Source organism: Corapipo altera, unplaced genomic scaffold, assembly GCF_003945725.1.
Source record: "Corapipo altera isolate COAL_440 unplaced genomic scaffold, ASM394572v1 62, whole genome shotgun sequence".
NCBI lineage: Eukaryota > Metazoa > Chordata > Aves > Passeriformes > Pipridae > Corapipo > Corapipo altera.
Window position 1 is genome coordinate 10,614,590 of NW_020884894.1, and position 20,554 is coordinate 10,635,143.

At 45.2% G+C, this 20,554-nt stretch overlaps 1 protein-coding gene across 7 annotated transcripts; it reads left to right on the forward strand.

The window, feature by feature from the left end:
* The first annotated feature begins 442 nt into the window (after positions 1–442).
* ZDHHC1 (zinc finger DHHC-type containing 1) lies at positions 443–20,554 on the forward strand. 7 transcript variants are annotated; one of them, XM_027646602.1, is made up of 13 exons: positions 443–552; positions 3,092–3,310; positions 4,621–4,672; positions 4,999–5,125; positions 5,748–5,849; positions 6,690–6,814; positions 7,150–7,308; positions 10,696–10,808; positions 16,384–16,402; positions 16,439–16,469; positions 17,061–17,154; positions 17,797–17,905; positions 18,330–20,554. In XM_027646602.1, the coding sequence occupies exons 2-13, from the start codon at positions 3,092–3,094 to the stop codon at positions 18,605–18,607; spliced, it is 1,428 nt and encodes a 475-aa protein (XP_027502403.1). In that variant the 5' UTR covers positions 443–552; the 3' UTR covers positions 18,608–20,554. The 7 variants fall into 7 exon arrangements, with proteins under 7 accessions (XP_027502403.1, XP_027502404.1, XP_027502399.1 ...); XM_027646603.1 differs by having other exon boundaries at positions 4,621–4,682; positions 16,384–16,469; XM_027646598.1 differs by having other exon boundaries at positions 16,384–16,469.

The window sequence follows — 20,554 nt, forward strand, 5'->3', positions numbered from 1 at the left end:
ATCCATATTTCCATGTCCTTTAGTTTGCTTTACTTAAACATGAACCACTCCAAAGCCTCCAGTAAAATTCTGTGATCTCATTTACATCTCAGTGTAAATCTGAATATATATATTTACAAAAATAACACACTTCCATGCTATAAAGACTACTTGACATAATAGGGAAGGGAATTTTTCAGGAGCAGGATGGCTTTGGCTCACAACCAGCCTCCACCGCTGGCTCCTAGGGCATCGCTAGGCATATGAAATTCACCTCCTGGGAGGGTGGGGCGTGTCGTAGCCGGGATTTCCCCGGGCGTGGGTCTCAGTGAGGACCCCACACCGGGATTGACGCGGGACGGAACCTCGCCCCTTCCTCCCGTGTCCCCCCGGAACGATCGCGCCCGGCGCCGTTTGGGCCCCGCGCGCCGCCGTAGCCGTTGCCATGGCGACGGGCCCAGCGGCCCGAGGAGGCGCCGGGAGCGGCCGTGGAGGCCTCGGCCGCGGGCCCCGCGCCCTGCCCGGGCATGAGGCGGGGACGGGGCCGCTGCCAACCGCTTCTGCGGGGAGAAGGTGAGGCAAGGGAGGTGCTGGAGGTGCGGGAGGGGTTTACGCCGCTCTTACCAGAGCGGCTGCTCGGGAACCCGCTCGCCCGGCTCGGCCCCTGGTGCCTGCTCTGGTGGCTGCCCCTGCGTACCGCTGCTTCTCTCGCTGTCTGCCCTGAGCACCCTGATAGTGACTTCATGCCTTGTTTTTTTTGTATTCAGCCTTTTCTGGAGCTGGGTAGAAAGGAGTGCTAGGCATACCCACAGCATAAGGGCATCCCATCGGGAAGGGGAGGCGGAGTGTCTGGACAAGGGGGAATGCCTTCACACTGACAGAGGGCAGGGTCAGATTGGATAATAGGAGGAAATTATTCCCTGCGAGGGTGGTGAGGCCCTTGCACAGATTGCCCAGAGAAGCTGTGGCTGCCCCATCTCTGGAAGTGTCCAAGACCAGGTTGGACAGTGGTTGGAGCAACCTGGGATAGTGGAAGGTGTCCCTGCCCATGGCAGGGGGTGGAACAAGATGGACTTTGAGATCCCTTCCAACCCAAACCATTCTGTGATTCTCTGCTGTGTCCTCTTGGCACAGAGCTTTGTTTTTCATCATTGCATCAGCTACAAGCCATTGAGTTGTCAGGGAAAGGCAAGAGGAACTTTGGTCCTGAAATGGGACGAGCTTTCTTCCTTCCTGAGAGCCTGTTACAGCCAGACTCTGCTCTGGGATGGCTGCAGCCATAGGGACAGCCTGACCAGGAGGCAGCTTCAGTCACAGAGTGTTTGACAGAATTCTGTCCAATTGTACCAAAGTTTTGGACATTAAATACCATAGTGTTAAAACCATCCATTGTCACAAAACAGCAAAATCTTGCAGCAGAACCTCCTCCTTTTCTTTCTGGGATCTCTGTGGGCCTGTTACCCTAGCCAAGGTCTGATTAGGAGAAAGGAAAAACCTGGGAATTTCTTCAAATGATCTGAGCAGGTTTTGTATCAGGTAGCTCAAGGTGATGCACAAGAAAGTTTTCAACAACCTAATGAGAAGAAGATGGCATGATTGGAAACTGTTTCTCATCAGTGATGAGCCAGTTGCCATGTAGCAATTTAAGCTATGAATGCAGGCAGATGCTGCTAATTACCTCAAAGGCTGCTTGTTGATAGGACTGTGCTGAGGAATATAAATTATGTTCTTTTCTATTCTTACTCACTCCTCTACCAGTTGACCCCAAAATACGTTTCCAGCCCTTTGCCTGGGGCTGAAGGACTGTTGGCATGCCAAGACTGGAATTGTCCTGCTCACTCTCTCTTCCAGCCCTGTGGCGTTGCTCTGGCATTGGAACCATTATCAGAAACACCACAAGTGAGCCAGAGTCCTCCTCCTTTTCTTTCAGTGCTCTCACGTGCAAGTTAATCAGACTAATTGAAGTTGCTTATCGTGTGAGTTGTTAATTGCACATCCTCTTTAGTTACTAAGGAAGGGTGGGAGTGGTGCAGAGGTACTGGGAGTGGGCCCAGGTCAAGCAGAGCTTCTCAGTGCTGGTTTTGTGGTGCTGCCCCAGACCTGCTGCCTGGTTTGTTCTCCCTGGTATCTCTTGCACCTGAGTTTTCCGTGAAGCAGAGCAGCCCAACTCTCTGTTATTAGAAACTCCTCCTAGCTCTGTGGCAAGTGAAAAGCAGCAACTAATAATCCAACACAAACCAACAAAAGGAGAAATTGCCTCTGAGCTCGGAGCTGTTGTACAGTCAAGAATTGTAAACATCTGGAACTTTCCAGGTTATGGTTCATAACTCATCTTTGCAGTTAAGTCTTGCTGTGTCATGCCAGGAGTCCAGATATCATAGGACAGCTGAATAACCAAGCTGCTTCCTGTGTGGATGTCCTGCCTGTGCAACTTTCAGTTCTCTTCCTCTAGCAACAGTCTGATTTATACTTGTGTTGTGGAGTAGCTCCTGCTTCTTTTCCCCTTTTTGTCATTGGGTTATCAGTTCGCTTTTTCAGTTTCTAGTCTTTGCACTTCCTTTATTCCTGACAAAGGCATCTCTGTTTCCTTGTGCTAAATTGCAGTATTAGACTGTGTGCTGCCATGGGGCCACAGGCTCTCACTGCACGTGTCTGCACGACCTGGCAGGGAGACCTGGCATCTCTGAGACAGGTGAAAGTGTTTGTTCTGACATCCTCCAGGCATCATCTGACAGGAACACATCCCCAGGTCACAGCATATCATACTGTCTCTCCAGGCTGCCTCCAAAATACCCTCTTTGCTCTTTCTGCTCCATTTAGGTCTAGAGCCATTCAAAAGACTGGCAAAACCTGTGAGTTTCCCTTAGCTGCAAATTTGGGGTATGGTTGTTTCACACAGACATCAGCACTTGCTTTTAGCGTGTGAAATTGGTTTTACCCTTTTGTTCCTAATGATCACAAATCCCCCATGCAGAGAGAAGTCTCTCCTCAGGTGTGTCATCATTTTAGTCTCTCTGACTTGGTCCACCTTGTAGCACGTGTCCAGCACCAGGGCTCGGGCACAATATTTTTGTATCACGTCCTTTTTGTTTTCCATTTTTGATTTCTGTAGATGAATATCTGCAACAAACCTCATAATAAGATAGCTCCAGAGGATTTGGGTGAAGCTGTCCCCGAGGTGCAGGTCCAACGTGCTCGAAGAAATGGCTGGAGCTGGCCTCTGCACCTGTTCCAGGTCACTGCCTGGCTGCTGTACCTCTTCTTTGCGCTGGTTGGCTTTGGAATCCTGGTTCCTCTCCTGCCCCGCCACTGGCTGCCCGCTGGCTATATCGTATCCTTTGGTCAAGAGGAGTTTGTTACAAGGGCTGTAACAAACTGTCAGTGGGGGTTTTTTAGCAGCAGTTAGCATAGGAAGCACAGGAGAAAGCAGCTGAACCAGAATCTTCTTCTGAACGATAATCATCACCTTGATCTTGTCCTGTCTATAAAAACCAGTTATTTTGAGATCCTCACTTTAGGTCACTGGTATTCTGAGGTTTGAATTTAATGCTTAACAGCCTGGTGAGAGTTTATAATTTGTGAGCAAGTGTTGGCTTTTCTCATCTTTCTGGCAGCATCTTCCTGGTGAAAATAAACTAGACCAAGTGGCTCAGTGACGGTTGGTGCTTGCTTAGCCAGAACCAGATAACCAAGAAATATTACTGAGAGAATCCTGGGAAAAGTTCTGAAGAGATGGGATGTGCATTTTACATAATTTATACATCTGATTTACATTAGTCTATGAGTCTTTGATATGTTTGGGATGATTTTACTTATCATTGTTTTAGTTACATCTGTGTGATTTAGGCATTAATGTCATTAGCTCACAGTGTTCTTACATCTACTTAGCTTACCCAAATCCTTGGTACTGTAACAGCTCAAACCTCGTGAATTTGTCTACCAAATGTCTTCATAATGCAATCTAAAGTCATTCTAATTCAACAGATTAATGTATCCCAAAGTTTTACTTCCAGTTAATAAAGCACTAATGTCTCTTTTGTGTCAAAGGCAAATCCCTTCCCATTCTGCTGCACCAGCCATCAGAGCTCCAGTCAGCTGGACCTCTCAAAGACCTCAGTTTTTTTCCTTACTACACTGCTCTATTTTCCATAGGCCTTGATATGATCAGTGATGTGCACATCTGGGTGTAACCAGGAGGTTAATTTTTGCACACATGCTTATTTAGCTGCAGTGTATTGAAAAGCAAACCCTTGAGCACAGGGGTGCTCCAGGCATGCAGGGCTGCTGCTTTGCATTTGCATATTCATATGTATTTGTATGTTATTTCCCAATATCAGCAGCTACTTCAGGTATCTGATCAAAATAAGCCTAAAACATATTTGTTCTAACTTAGTACTGCATTTTGAAACAAGAATCCAAACAGGTAATATTTCAAGGAGCAATGACAAATCCTGGATCCTGGCTGTAAATTGTGTAGGAGCCTACTCTAAAGGGGTGCTCCTCTGTCTTGGAATTCTGGCTAAGGAAAAGGGAAGCAAGGTGATCAATACTAGTTCCTTGATGTGACTTTTGTTTTTTCCTTCTTGGAATTTGGTCTTGTGAAGGGGCATGTGCACAACCTTAACCACTCTCCTTTCCAAGGGGTCTGTATGGACTAAGAAATGTGGACCTTTGTCAGCAGGGTCAGATTCTGGTAAGTAAAGGTAACTCTTAAAAACTCCCTCTGCTAGGAATGACATTTCTGTGAGGCAGCATAGTACACAATAAGGAAGATTGTTCCTGTAGATTTAGTTATCTTTTTCTGGAGGATATTTATTACAGTGCAAACATCTCTGTTAATAAACTGCTGCAATCAGTTATATGGTGGTTTCCAATTCTGTCATATATTCCTTGTCCATGTGGGCTTTGTGTATTAAGGATTAAAAGATAAATTTAAAGACATTAAATCCTTAACTGTGTGCTTACTTCAGTGTCCAGGAGTGTGTTTTATCTACCATTTAGTTGTTCATCTTACTGCAGTCTCCATTGATCCTGCGGATGCAAATGTGCGAGAAAAAAACTATCTGGGGCCTCTGGCCACCTTCAATCGTAACCAGCATGCCCATGTCATTGAAAACCATCACTGCCATGTCTGTGACGTGGATGTGTAAGTATCTTCTCTTTTCTTCCTATTTCTCTGTCTTCTTTACCTTTGCACTTCACCACTGATCTGTAATGTCAGACTGAACTGTTGAAACCGAGCTCCTGCAGCGCGAGCTCAGCTTCATCCCGTGGCAGGGTTCAGGTGGTTGGGTGGGGACCTGCTGTCGAATGTGTGCAGGGTTCTGTGTTTTATTTCATTGCTCACATGTTGTGTGGAGAGGGCTGTTGTGTTCTGTGTTATCTGGGTGTTGGTGTTTGACCTAACAGTGTGTAACTCTGTGTGTGTGTGTGTGCTTGTATCTGGCTGTATGCTAATAAGGTAGCAGGAAATGCTTGAAGGGCAGGCATTAAGATCAAGCTTTGTAGAACTGTTGAAGGGATTCAAATCAGAAATCAACAATTTCCAATTTAGAAATCATGCAGTACACTGCAAGGCAAATTTGGTAGTGTTTGGGATTGGGGTCCAGCAATGCCAGATATGTTTGGGAGTTGAAGCGCTCTTGGTGCAGAAGGTTTTCACACTATTACCAGGATCTCTGCTGCTGTATCCCCCCTGTGTTTGTGTCACTGGAAAGTCATGGTAATGAGCTGGTGCTGCCACGCTAATGCCACCCTTTCTTTGGCAGGAGTGCCAAGTCAAAGCACTGTGGAACTTGCAACAAGTGTGTATGTGGCTTTGATCATCACTGCAAATGGCTCAACAACTGTGTGGGAGAGAGGAATTACTGGTAGGAGCCTGGCGTTGTGACAGGAGCAAAACACTGCATCAGTAATGTCATTCCTTCTCTTCCCAAGCTTCTCCTGCATCTCAGTCCAGTCTGTACTCAGCCACACAGAACCACTTTTCTTTCAGTTTCTGGCTGAGTAAAATCAGTCATGAGAAAATTAGGTGGAAAATACAAGCATGATTATGATGTTCAAATAACCAGGGATAAAATCCCAACAATTAGAATTTTGTAACTGAACATCTGTGAGTAAAAACAGAGGACATACTCTTATTCTTTGCTATTAGAAAAGGCTTACAGGATGTTAATTGGGTGTCCTTAATGTTTCTGAGAGCTGGAGAGGGAACAGAACCACGATCATGCTGTTCCGATCTGAAACCACCTGCATCCAGATTGTGTGCTTTCCCTACAAGACTTGCCAGCTGGCAGGATTCACAGCAGCATATAGACACCTCTAATCCATGCCAGGTTTCAGATAAGAATAAGCAGACTATCACTGATGCTTCTCAGTTTACTTTCCTGCACTAAAACCCTGTGGAGAGCAAAGTGTTGTTGCTGCTGGGTGCCACGTTTCACTGCCTTCAGATTTTGTGCAGGGAGCTCTTTGTCTGTCCTAGATATACTTGAATGTTTTGTAACCACAGCTGCTCTAAAGGGTCACAGTTTAGTCCCTCAGGGTAACAAAAAATAAGTCAGACTGTTCACCAGTATCTATCATAAGTGTAAGAAAGCGTGACAGTAATTTGAGACAGCTGTCTTTATCTCCATCTTTATTAGCGTCTGGGATATTGAATTGTATGTGTGATGTTATTGAAGCCACTGAGACCTCTCCCCTTCTTGCAGGCTTTTTTTGAATAGTGTTCTGTCTGCCATCCTGGGCCTGGGGCTTCTGCTGCTCGTTGCTTTCTACGTCTTTGTGGAGTTCTTCGTCGACCCCACGATGCTCCGCTCCGACCAGCACTTTGATGGTACTGCAGTGCTTCAGCTGAGCACCCTGTGAACCAGCCAGCATATCTCCATATGGGTTTGGGTTCTGTGGGCTCTTCCACTCAGGAGGAACTCCGTTCCTTACTCTATTTTATGTTTCTGTTAGAGTATCTCTGCTCAGCTGGATGGAGTGTCTTTCCTTACAGAGCTAACTGCTCTTCCTACAGTCCCCACAGGCACCAGATTTCTTAGGCCTCCAGTGCACAGTGGGTCTGCAGCTGCTTTTGAGTTAACAAGATTTCCAGCTGTAAAGTTTAGTTAGAGATATTTCCTACCTGGACAATCCTTTTAACCTCCAATTCCCTTTGTTTTACAGCTCTAAGGAACCACATGGACCGCTGGCTTGTGTTTCTTCCTGCATCTCCTGTTGAGACCAAGGCACCTGCCATTTTGGTCACAGCTGGGATTTTTATTCTTCTGAGCCTGGTGACCGTGATCCTGCTGGGCCACCTCTTGACCTTTCACATTTATCTCTGTAGGTGTTATGTTCCTGTCCTCTGCATCCCTGTTTTGTTTTCACTTTATTTGCTTCTACTCATCCTACATTCACCGTGTGTTCACCCGTGTCACAAATAGACAAACATTGTGCAAGATTGCTATTGGAAAGGTAGAAAATTAGGGGTTAACATTATACTTCTGAGTTTCCCCCAGTACCAGGTAGGCTTATCAGTGCATGTGTAATGTGGGGCTTGCATTGGGCCTGTGCATTCATGTTTGAGCTGTGTTGTCCTGGAACTGAAGCACGTGGGAGAGGGTTGGAGAGACCAGGTGGGATGAAGTGGTCAATCCTGGCATGGTGCCAGCAGTGGCAGATTCAGATTGATTCTGTGAGTCTCCTCACTGTACCCTGGGTGTGTGAGAGAGCCTGTTTCTCCCTTATCCCAGAGAAATGTGGATGTCCTGAGCTAAATTTCTAATAGGAGCCCTGACATCCAGGCCAAGGTCGCCTTATGGAACTTGTACCATATTGACACAAGACTTGTGGAATTCAGGGGAAGAGGCTTTCAGAAAGGCTTCTCTTTAGATCTCCTGCTTGTTGCTCTGTCAAGAAGGGGTATTTATATTTGTTTATGTACAGATGGGCATCAAAAACCTTTTTTCAGTCCTCTTCTAAAGTGAAGCCAATGCTTTTTGGCTGCTGACGAAAGTCTTGATGGGAAAAGATCTTACACTTGCATTAGATGGTGGTGCCAAAACTAGGGAAGGAGGGATGTGGAAGAGAAGTGAAGGACGGCAGTTACAGAGGATCCTTGGATGGATTTTCAGGTTCTCAGTTAACATCTGTGCAGGTGCCAGCACAAACTAGGTCAGCACAAACCAGCGTGGCTCCAGAAGCAAACCAGCTGCAGTGCTGAAGTGCAGCATTCGATGGGTGAGTGTTCCTCAGCTGGCACGGGTGTTACAGTCAGTGAGGACACCGTCCTTTTCCTTCTAGAGCCTCTCTGAGCTTGACTTAAATTTGGTCATGCTGCAATTTTGCTTTCTTGGTGGAATTGACTGTTGGCTTTGCTGGGCTAATGGCGATACCTGGGGATTCAAAAGGTGATCTCTAGAACCGTGGAAGGAAAAAAAGCATATCAAAGCTGGGGCCACTCCAGTGAGGTTTCTTTTGGATGAAAAAGGATTATTCGGTTTAGTTCTGAGCAGAATTTATCCTGTCCTTGTGCACAGCTTCCACCAGAGGGTGCTCCGTGCCTGGGATAGAGACCTTTCTCTGCCAGAAACATGCATGTGCACTACGGGGGATTTTTGGCTGCTCTTGTCTTGGGGTGATTCTTTTTCCTTTTTCAGAATCAATTTTGAGCCAAATTAACTTTTACTTTTGGCTCAATTTTTAATTAATTAATTAATTTAATTATTGTTAATTTTTGCTAATGTTTTGTTACATTAAAATCTGCTGCCCTAATGAAACTGGTTCCAGCTGTGCAGAATGTAGTAAGTCCTTGCTTTAAAGGAGGGGTGTTACCATACTGAAGCCTGTATTTTGTGCTACATTTGAGTATGCATTGCACTTACAACTGCATTTAACTTAAACCCTGGGTTTCAGGGAGTTGGACAAAGTATGTCTGGTTTAATTCCTCTTATTTCACATCTGTAGTTGTCAATAGTCTCCTCTGAATGCTTTAAGGTGTTTTAATGAACTGTCTACCCTCTTTTGGGACTAGAAGTACAGTTTACCAATTGAAATTTAATTACTGTTCATAAGTATTTTTTCATAAGCCTTTTTATTTTTAAATAATTAAATTACAGAAAGAAAATAGCATCCCTGTGAACGGTAATGCCCTTAGGCTTCACATAAAAAAACCTGGCTGAAGTCAGGTATGACTTTGAAAATTTAGAATCTAGTTTTGTTACAAGCACAGCGGAAATTTCAGAGTTACTTTCCTGGTTTTAGTTACTCACGGTGATCACTCAAAAGGAAGGATGTAGGTTATTCTCCAAATAGTAGGTCCATGTGTATTAAAAATTACTAGTCTTGCAGCACAGCACTTCACAAACTTGGAGGGAGAATATATTTTTTCTTCAATACTAAGAAGCCAGTAGTCAGCAGAATAAAAAGAAAAAAGTAGTAGGGAATATAGGAAGGGAATATAGGAAAGGATATCTGGCTCTTCACAGGCTGTGATTATATGTTGTGTGTTACGTGCTGCAGTGTTATCTGGCCAAGAAGTGCAGAGCTCTTTTAACTAAATAGCTCTATTAAAATATTTTAAAAGTTACACAGTAAGTACTCAGACACCAACGAACTCTAAATTAAAAATTGTTTGTAGCCCTTTGCTTGTGAAGCAATATTCTGTTTCTCAAAGAAAGCAAACGGTGCCATTCTAGGAGCACTTGCCAGCACTCTGCACTGTCCCCATTAAGTGCATTTGCTAATCACTTGGCTGCAGACTCACATTCATCTCTCTGTGCTCTGCCTTCCTGGCCAAATGGATCCTGAATTTTTATTTCTTCATAAGGTGATTGCTTTAGCAGAGGGGCACCTTCTTCTCTACTCTCCCCAATTTTCCTGTGAAGTAGCCCTCTGCTCCTCTGGCTTTGAGAGATAAGATATTACTGATACAAGTGTCTTCAGGCAGAGGAAGGATTTTAGTCCAGATGTCCGACATCCCAGGCATCTGCTTTAACTGCTGTGCTTCTGTAAAAAGGAGGAATAACTACCAGGCTGTGCAGTAAAAATCCTCAGCATCCATTTCTGGGTTTTGTTCTCTAAAAATACTTACCATAGCAGGGTCATTGTGGGAGGAATGCCTGAGTTTTGGACCCTGATAAGATTTTGGGTCTCACGAAGAAACCAAGCTGCTCAGAAACGTCACGTGCTTTTGGTCATTTGTGGAAGCAGATGTGTTTGTGTGGGGGACATTAAGAGCACATAAACTCCAGGACATGTGAGCTCTGGGCACATCTGTTTGGCACGAGGCAGGCTGTGCATTTGATGCTCACTGGTTTGCACATGAAGTGCCTCAATCTCTACAGGACACAGTAACCTGAGCAATTTCTTCCCTCCATTTAGCATCACATACCTTCTGATTGCTCACCGAGCTATTCATACCTGTTGGGTATGAATAAAGGATTTGCTCTGAAATGAGGTGAACAAATTACTGCAGTCTAGAAGGCTGTACCATTATATGGTGGTTTAGAAGAGCAGTGGGACTGCAAGGAAGTGCTGTGAGGATGACAATAAAGGATATAGTAAAGGTGCATAAAAGATACAGTACAGTGCACAGGTACTTTTGGCTTAGAGTATCTGTCCTCTTGTGTTTATAGTTACCATTGGATTGTGTGGTTATTCAGGCTGTTTGTGTAAGTGCAGTGAGGAGTGGCCTTTCCTGTGCTGACAGATCTCTTTCTTTCCTCCCAGTGTGGCACAAGCTGACGACGTACGAGTACATCCTGCAGCAGCGGCCACAGCAAGAGGCAGAAAAAGCAGACAAGCAACAGGAGCCTTGTTCCTCCCAAGTGAGGCCCAGACAGGTACTTGTCCTGCTTTCAGTCCATTTCTCAAAACCAACCTCATTTGTCTGCAGTGTAAAGGTTGCTTCACTTTTCTGAGCTCCAGATTTTAAAGGCAGTTGCTAGAGATAAGACTTTAGAGGTACTTTGATGAGGTTGAGTAGGATGTGAGAGTGTAAGGCCTGTAATTCGATGAACACTTTAGGCATAAGCAAGCACTGCTTTCAAAGGAATCAATCCCACCCACTCTCTTCCTCCACCGCTTGTTTTGGGCCCTACAGTGTCTCATCTCCTCTGCCAGCACAGCTGTTCGTTAGAACAGGGTGGGGGAACTCATCTGAGTAACAATAAAGTTATTAAAAAAATAGTTGAGCTGGCCCAGCTCCCTCCCATTTGGTTCACCAAGCAGTCACATAAATGCCTGGCTCAGCACGAAGGAGGGTGACTGAAGAGTGGGAAGAATCCTTTCCCTGGAAAGGACAGGACCAGCTGTTTAGGTGGCAGAGCACATCTTGGTGGCCTGTGGGAGCAGTATCCCAGGTCATGGCTGCAAGTGAGGCCAGCTCTAAGGCTGGAGAAACTAATCATGGAGCAGCTGATCACACCAATAATTTAACCATCTTCAAAGTGAAAAGGACACCAGTTGTTCAGAAATGACCCAGATATCTGCTTTTCTTTGAATTGAGACTACATAGTGATAAGGGTCCTTGTGATTATCATGATGTTGATCTGTATCTCTGTAAAAAGAGTTCTACAAGCTCTTTAATGCTGCTGCACTCTGCAGAGGCAGATATACCCTGCTCTGAATTGAGAGGCTCAGTATAATTTATTTTGCTACAGTTATTGGATTAGCTCAAATTTTGACCAGACAAATTATGTACAGGGGGTTGAATTAGAAAATTCCAGAAATTCTTCCTAGTCTAAATTATTCTGTGATTCTCAGTCCTGTGTAACTTTCCACTTTATGCAAGTTACCTACTATACAACCAGTTTTATATTTCATAAGAAATCAATTAAATCCAAGCTTCATCCATGTATCCTGTGTAGAAATACTGGGATCTCTCTAGACTCATCCATGGTTTTTCCCTATCAAAGCAAAGGGGAAAGTCAGCTAATTCAGTTTTGTATAATATGGAGTCCCTAACTTTTCATATTTATATTTTTTTAATTGTTTTGGAAAAGTTGAACTTTCGGTTTAAACAGAGGTTTCCATAACAACAAAAATATTTGGCAATTTGTCTCATAGAGCTTTGCTTACTATGAAAATTAAAACAATAATAAAGCATTAGCTCTAATCATCTAGTTACTGAATATGAATTGATACTGAAAATGCATTTGAACAGGGGTGAACTTCACGTGTGTGTGCACATTTGGGATGTGCAGCCTTTCAGTGGTGTTCTCCTGTTTGCACTGGTGCTTCTCTAGATATGTGTGAATATGGTTAATTTGGAGCAGCAAGCCTGGAAGGAGCAGGGTGAAAAGGACTTTGGTGTTTCAGGGCTGCAGTCCTTGGGGAACAAGGAAGACTGGATGATGCCCAGTAACATTGTTAAAAAAAAATGTTAACCCACCAGATTTTCCTTGTTTCTTACATAGCAACCAGAGATAAACACAAACAAATAGATTGGAGTAGGAGGACACCAAGTGACTTGCCTTTTGTAAGCTGTGTTGAATACAGCCTTCTTTAGCTTGAACACAGCAGCCCTTTGTAATTGATCCAACGTGTTGTGAGCATAAAATGGAAATCATCCTCTTCCCGCTTTTGTCTGAACTGCTCATTCATTTTAGGGACTAAGAAGAAACATGCATTTCCCCTTTAATCCCTGTTTTTGAGCCTTATTCCAGCTTCAGTGTTGGTTTTGGCTTCAGTTTTCCATGTTGGTCTGTAGTTAAGTCTTTGGCTGTGTTCGGGTTAGAGGATTCTTGTTCAGGTTAAAGGATTCTTATGTACTTGTAGAATCCTTCTCAGAACATGCACAAAACCAAAGCCCTAATTTTGCACACTTAAGTGGTTCAGATGTCACAAAAAATGCAAACCAGTTGGACACATTGAGCCTTTGCCTCTGTTACTGTACCCAAAGCAGGATGTGCAAGTAACGATTTTTTTCTGTAGGCTGTTGCATAGCAGTCCAAAAAAATACAAACTAAACCAAAACTGATGCTTTAATGCACAATTACATTCATGCCAGGGAGCTGGCTTTCATAGGAGGCCAGTTGGGATGTGATTCTTCTCACATTCCTAAAGCTTTGAACTTGCTTTGGACACTGATTCAGGTTGGTGAGGGTTGATTTTTAAATAATAGACACAGATTTTACTCAGCTTCCCTCAAATTTTCAGCATTGTTTCTTTCTTCCAGTGTTGCCTTGAGATGAACCTTGTCTTCACTCTCATCCTCAGAGATCCACTTTCCCTGGGACAAGAGCATTTTTTTCCAGTTCAACTCTGCCTCCCCTCCAGGCAGACAGCACTTCAGGGCATTTGCTGTCACTGAAGTGGTTGATAAGGGCAGCTGCAGCAGGCAAGGGAGCTGAATTCATCATGAGCTTGTAACCATGGTCCTTGGGGTGGACACAGCTGGTGTTTGGTGAGCAGGGCCAGGGTTTGCCCGGTGGTCTGTCCATCCCGCAGTCTGTTTTCAGCAGGACTAACAGCTGAATCCGAACAACCCAGCTGCAAAGAGTGGCTTGTCTTGGTGCTGCAGTGGAAGGATTCTGGCTGTCCTGCTGATGCCTGAGAGCAGAAGGAGGCTTGGACTCTGCTGTGGCTGTAGTTTCTGTCACACTGAGAGAACATTTTATTTTCTACTGAGCGAATCTGCTTCCATTTGTTTCCGCTACTCAGCTTTAGTGGGGTACTTTCATTTATGTGGCTGCTTTGGTTATACATTATTTATAGAAGGCTGAAATGAGCAAAATGGATTTTAAAAAGGCTCTTTCATTCCCCCCTTGGAAAGAAATCGTTCATGTTATTCTTGAGATGAATCATTTATTAATCTCTCTCGCAGTGCTGGTCCTGCAGTCCTGTTTGTGCACTGTGGACATTGAGCCCTGATTGTTTTCAGTTACTCTGCACACTGGGATGTCTCCTGCTACAGCTCACTTCAGCCACGACCTGCCACCCTCTGAAAACACCTGTGCAATTACAGAGACACAAGACTGTGTCTGGTCTCCTTCACTTGTGACTCAGGTGCATGAGGCCTGAATGTAAATCTTGGTTGTAAATGCTCCCAAGGAGCTTTGAGGAGAGATTTGTGCACATTTGGTGTTCAGCAATGATCTGACTTGAGTTACAAGTTCTATGTGAAATACATGTAGTAAATTTCTGTGGATTATTAATCTTGCACTTGCTTAAATCCTGCCTGTAATAGATCTAAATAGCATAATTCTCAAGTCAGAAGCTCCTAATAGTTGCAATTGCTAAGCCAGTTCCCTTCAAATTTTATGTCACCATCTATAAAACAGCTGCAAATTCCCCTCCACCTCTTTCTTTTTTCTTTCCAAGAGCAGTTAAACACAAAGCATGTTAACAAAATGCAGCAATTCTGAAGTCTTTCCAGTTGAGCAAGTCTCTTATCTAACAATTGCATGAGTACAGAGACTCCAGACATTGATGCCAAGATGTTTGAAAGGAACTAGTGGTTTTGGAAGTATCTCTGCTGCATGGGGAGAAGGCTGGCCAAAGGGGATCAGACCAGTGTGCTGGCTCTGACACTGGCCAGCTCTGGCTGCTGAGACAGAGTATTCTCTCCCAGCACTCAGCAGGGTGTGTTAGGGGCTTCTGGAGCACAGAGCTTCAAACAGCTTTGTATCTGCTGGTTTCTCACATGAACCTTTCTCACTTCTTGAAGCCATGTCACATTTAGCACCTGCAGCACCCTATGGCAGTGAGTGCCACAGCTTATTTCCACACTGTGTCAGAAATGCAGCCTTTCTTCTGTTTCTTTTGAAACTACTACCTGATTATTTTTCGTTTGATGCTAAGTGCTGTTTTAGAGAGCTGCTAAACAATTATTCCCCATAGGCTTTCTCCACTCATATCTGCCCTGAGTATTCCCTCTTCTGACTGAAGAACCCTGGTCCATCAGCTGTTTCTTGTACAGAAACTGCTCAGTGCCTCTCATTGTCACTGTTCTCTGTACCTTCTTCCTGGTCTTCTGTGGTGAAAGATGCTGGAACATTATAAAGAATCCAGTGTCCATGCTTTCAATGAATTTATTCAGTAACATGAAACTATTTTCTATTTTCTCCTTTTATTTGCCTTTCCTTTTTATCCCTAACATCTGAAATTATATTTTTGGCTGCCACTGAACGTGCAGCTCCGGGGATTCTTTTCTATTTCAGAGACCATGGCTCTGTCTATAAAGTTTGCCCTGCTTTCCCCATGTTCATCACTTTCCATCTTTACCTCTGGCAACATTGATTTTTGTGTGCCATTTTCTCACCCTGCAATTCAGGATCACAAGGTTCTTCCGCAGCTCTTTGTGGCTGACTTTCATTTTTAATGCCTTAAATCAGGGAGTGTCATCACCAGGCCTCTCACTGCTCTGCTCTTTTGTTGATTGTTTATGAATTTGGTGAAGTGCAGAGGCCCTGGATCTCTCAGGAACTCATTTGGGGGATGTCCAACTCTGACTTCATTTTCTCAAATTTGCTGATCAGGCTGTTCAGAAAAATAGGTCTTCATGAGCTTGTTTAAGCTGTTTTTGAAGCTAATGCCTATCAGATTTTAAATCCCTCCATCTTTACCACCTAAAAGTTACCTTAAAATGAGTGTCTTTATAATCACTGGATGCTAAAATGCTTAAGAGGAAGTTGTCCTGCTGGTTATTCAAGTTTAAGAGGAGCTGATAAGTAGTGTCAAGGTTCTTCTGAGCATGGTTTATCCTTTTTGATAACAGGGCTTCATGGCCTGCATCCCTTGGTACTCTGACCATCTTAACTGGGTCCTTCTGAGGGAGAATTGGAGTCCTTTTCTGTAATGCAAACAATTGGATTTAGGAGGCTTATTTATTGAGTCTTCTTATATGTATCTGAAAATATGCAATTTTCACATTCAGTGTGGCATTGCTTTGAGTTCATCTATACCTGAGGCAAATGATCAATGTATCACATGCTTTTTTTAAAAAACAGAAGTTATCAACCATACAGGATCACACAAGAAACAGCAAATACTTTATGTTTTTCCTGTATGTTTCATGCTTTCATCTTCCTTGCCATTTTGCATTTAAAAAACGGTTTTTTTGCATTCACTGAGTAGTTCCTCGGATTGAACTGTGTAACTAATGGAGGCTTTAAGTGGTATTTTGAATGTGGTCCCAAGAAATGACTAAGCTGATCTCTCTAAGTGTGATTTGGTTTTGAGTCACACAAAATACTGCCTGGACCAAATGAACGAATCAGGGACTTCTAATTGTGTCAGTCTTGGTTTTCCATCTCCTTAAGCAGCAGACTCCTGCTGAGTTTCAGCTGTGGTACCTGTAAGGGTGGCAGAAAATGTCTGGCATGAGGAGAAAGGAGACATCTGTAATGAAAATCCCTCTTCTCCACTCTGTGTCCATATTAGTCTGAAAATGTTAATTTTTTTTTTTTTTTCCAGGAAGCAGACTTATTGTCAGGTAACCCTGGCTATACAGACCCTGGAATTCAAGCAGTGGAATTCTCAACAGTAACTTCAGGAAAAGGGTGAGAAGAGTCTCCCAGCAGTGTGTATGGTGAATGGGAAATTGTCATCAAGGTCACTGATGGACCCTAAGACAGAAGTACTTAGGAGGATAGGGAGCACCAGTATTTTGACCAAGACACAGTGAAATCTTTGAGTTTCAAGAGGGGGTAAATACTTGCTTTCCCTCCCCTGGGAAAATATCATTCCTAGTATACTCTATTAATGCTGTTTTACAGTAAATATTTTATATCAAAGTGGTTTCTATTAATTGTTTTATGTTAAAATTACTTTGAAGCTGCCTGATTTGTCCTGTGACTCCTGTATGTGCTCATTATAGTTACATGATTTCAGGTTGTCAAGAGATGCAAAGTTTATAACACAGGCAAGCACTCATGGGAAAAGAAGATCTTTGTCTCTTAATTAATCCTTGCCTGTTAACTTGTGTCCCTGGGAATTTCCTTCGTATTTGGCACAGCTGTGCAGTTTTGCTGGGAATGCTGTGCAAGGCAGGGGAGGCTTCAGTCAGGCTGATGTGTACATGCAAGCAACAAGGGAGTCAGAGTTAATTCCTGTCTTAGGGACTCACCTTATGTGTCCGCTGTGTGTTTTAGCTTTCCAAAGCTCTATGTTCACAGCAAAGAAGGTGACCCTGAGCAGAGCTCCTCCCCAGACCCCCCAGCTCTTCGCTTTGCAGTCCCTTCTCAGGTAAGCAGGACCTGCTACACCCCAAACCTCTGCTGCTGACAATCCCTCGAGGTGCAGGGGCACACACTCACTCCAGTGCAGGCTGTGCTTACTCCCTGCTCACACAGGGCATGAAGCTTGAGCCTGTGAAACAACTGTCCAAAGTCTGTGCTCCTGATATTCATGTATCTGCATCCAGATGCTCTCCCCTCTTGCTCAAATTGCAGATGGTGGTGCTCTTCCCCTTTCCTCCAAGCTTATTATCAAAATCTTGTCATCTACATGATATGAAAAACTCCTTTTCATCTATACTTGTATTTGTCCTGGGATGTCCTGTGCTACATGAGTTTTGGCCCCCTCTTCTAGTTTGGCTTTACCAATACAAGTGATCAGTGTCTCATAAACCCTCCAGCTGTATGAGACAACACACAGAGAATCACTGTATGCAGATAATGTGTGTGTTCATTCAGTACCTGTGCCCTATCACTGCTTTATAGCAACTCAGTCTTAAACTATAAAATATTCTTGGACTTCGGTTACACCTAGTGCTCATTATTCAAAGTAGGAGGAATTAAAAAGAGGTGGCAAGTAAAAAAACTGTCTGTCTCATTGCTTTGGGCTGATAAACTGACTTCTTCTCTCTTGGGCCTCTTGCTTTCACAGCAGCAGAAGAAAAGAAGAAAGAAGATGCACAAAGCTTCTTCCTCGGCAGTGGACAGTGGATCTAAAGAACATGCTACACGTCAGCCCTCCTTCCCAGATCCCCAGTCAGGTGAGAGTGCCCCACTCAGTTTCTCTGCTGAATTTTGTGTAAATATAGGCATGATTTTCCTTAACACTGGTGGATCAGCCACAGCAGAGTTCCTGGGCTTGTTGATGTCTTTGTGGGCCTGAGAGATCTCTCTCAAGCTTTCTGCTCCCTTTATTTCCATCTACAGAGTTCCCAGCCACACCTGCTGCCCCCTCACCTTGCCACAGCCTTCACCTCTTAGTACCAGCTTCTCCTCTGAGAGCTGCTGTGCCCTCCAGTATCATCAGCCTCATCCAGGCAGCAGGACCCCCAGCTGACTATCACTCAGAGTCTGCTGAGTCCATGGATGAGATTCCTGTGGCTCAGACTCACCTTGAGAACACAGCCCTTCAAGGGCCTCCTAAGAATAACTCAAGCAACTCTCAACATTATCCCTTGTCCACAGACAATCCCAGAGGTGACAGGAAGAAGAACCTGTATTCTGAGCACAAGGTAAAAAGGAGAGGCTGCCAGCAGGAGAGACGCTTGGAACAAGACCTGGAACTTTTTCCTAAGGTTCCTGATGTGTTTGTAAGTAAGGGCAGTGGAGAACCTCTTGTCCCCCAGCTGCAGCCCAGGGAGAGCACAACCGAGCCTGACCACAGAAAATGCACCAGCAAGCAGCGTGTGAGCAGACATGATCCATGCTCAAAGGACATAAGGACAAACACCACAGCGGCCTAGGGATCAGCATTCCAAAGCCACAGCCTTTGGGAACAGTGTTAGTATTGTGTAGAGGCCTAAGGGGCTCATCCCTCACTGTGCATGTGCTGTCAGGCTGCAGTGAGACATTTCTCACCCTCAGCCAAAGGCAAGAGGCAGCAAAAGGTGGCAAACCTGAGGCAGACCTGTTGCTCGAGAGAGTTCCAGTGCTTTCCTTAGGAAAGGTCCAACCCCTCCTGGCCCTCTGCATGCTGGTACTGCAGGGACTTCCCAGGAGAGTGTGTGGGGAAGAACCAGGCTGCATCTCTGCTCTTCCCTGTGCCCCGAAATCTGTGTTTCCCATCTGCCTAAACCTGTCAGTCTTTGAATCATGCGCAGGGGCTTCAGCAGGTGGTCAGGGAGTAACCTCAGGATTGTCCCTTCCCTATACCGCTTTCCACTGTGCCCCCTCAAGCCAAGTCCACCACCAGCATGTTCTCTGGAAGGGAATGTAGTTTGACCTGCTCCCCCTTCCCAGCAGCCTGGGGTGCCCCACAGTGCAGCCTTCTCATATCAGAAGCTTTGGGATGCAGCAAGTCCTGAAACCTTTCCATTTCCCGGGCTGCCAGATCTGCATTAGTGCCCAGCCAAGCCTGGAGTGTGTGTGGTGCAGAAAGATCCCACAGCAGACACTGGGGCACACAGCCAGTGCCTCGAGTCACAGCAGCCTGTGCTGGGGGTGAGAGGCAGGGATCTGTCTGGGCTGCTGTCCTGCAGCGCCTCGGCTTTCCCTGCCCTCTTGGCTTCCCCAGGCAGCATGCCCTGTTCCAAATTCCTGGCTGAGCACTGAGGCTGGGGCTTCCAGCAAGCCCATATCTGCCTAGTATCCATCTAACCTCAGAGCCCGGGAGAGCAGCTATGCACAGATCCCAACAGGCCTTGCCACAGGCATGGGAGTGCCTGACATGATTTGTCACTTGGCAGCCGTGGCACGTGCACAGCCCTGGCACGGCCGGTGCCCTGAGTGGCTGATGTGACCAGTTGCACCATTTCCAGACAGGCCCCTGGTGCTGGTGAACAAACAGGGAAGAATTAGGAAAGAAAAGGAAGCCGGGGGAGTCTTCATCACCCTACCAAATCTTTGATGCATGGACAGCACAACTGACCCTTTGTCCAGACTACGGTGGGTGCAGGTGAGAGAAGGACAGGGCAGAGCAGGTTTGCTGTGTGAGTCAAGTGAAGGTGTTCTCCCCTCGCCTGTCTCAATCTGCAAGCACTTATCTGAAATGGTTCAGGGCAGGACAGGATATCTGAGGACAAAGGCTCTTTGGGCACAGCCAACATGGGACAGGCAGGCTGGACTCCCAGCCTTGATGGGAGAGACCAGCCCCAGGGAGAAAGACTTGGGGGTGTTTTAAAGGGCTGCCTTACCACTCTTCTCTGTTGTCTGATTTTTGTCTCCTGAAAGAACTGGGATGAGGAACCTTGACTCCTCATCAAATTACATGATCCATTGATCAGCAAAAGTGAAGTCTCATGTGGCTTGTCTCAGTTTGCAGGAAGGGCTGGCCTGTGGTCACCCTCCTTGCAACTTCCCTTGCTGCTGTGGCTAACAGCATCCACTGGCAGTGTGACCCTTTGGAAAAGCAGGTGAGTGTGGGTCCAGCCTTTTTGGACCAGCACATGTGGCACTGGGTGTCTACAGAGACCAGGGCATCTGCTCACCAATGGGTCCTGGTTAGACAAAGGCCTTCCTCTTGTTTCTCCTCATGTCCACTGTCATCCAAGGAAACTCTGCAGTAACACTGGGCTCAGGGTTTTCCAAGGCCAGCTGTCCCTCCACCAGAAGGCATTGGTAATTCCTCTGCAGCAGGTGCCCCTGAGCAGACCTTGTGTGTTTTCTTAATCTCTGTCCATGCAGAACCAGTCCCAAAATCATGTACAGAGCTCTTTAGTAGCTCTGGCCACAATAAAATTTTCTATACTCTT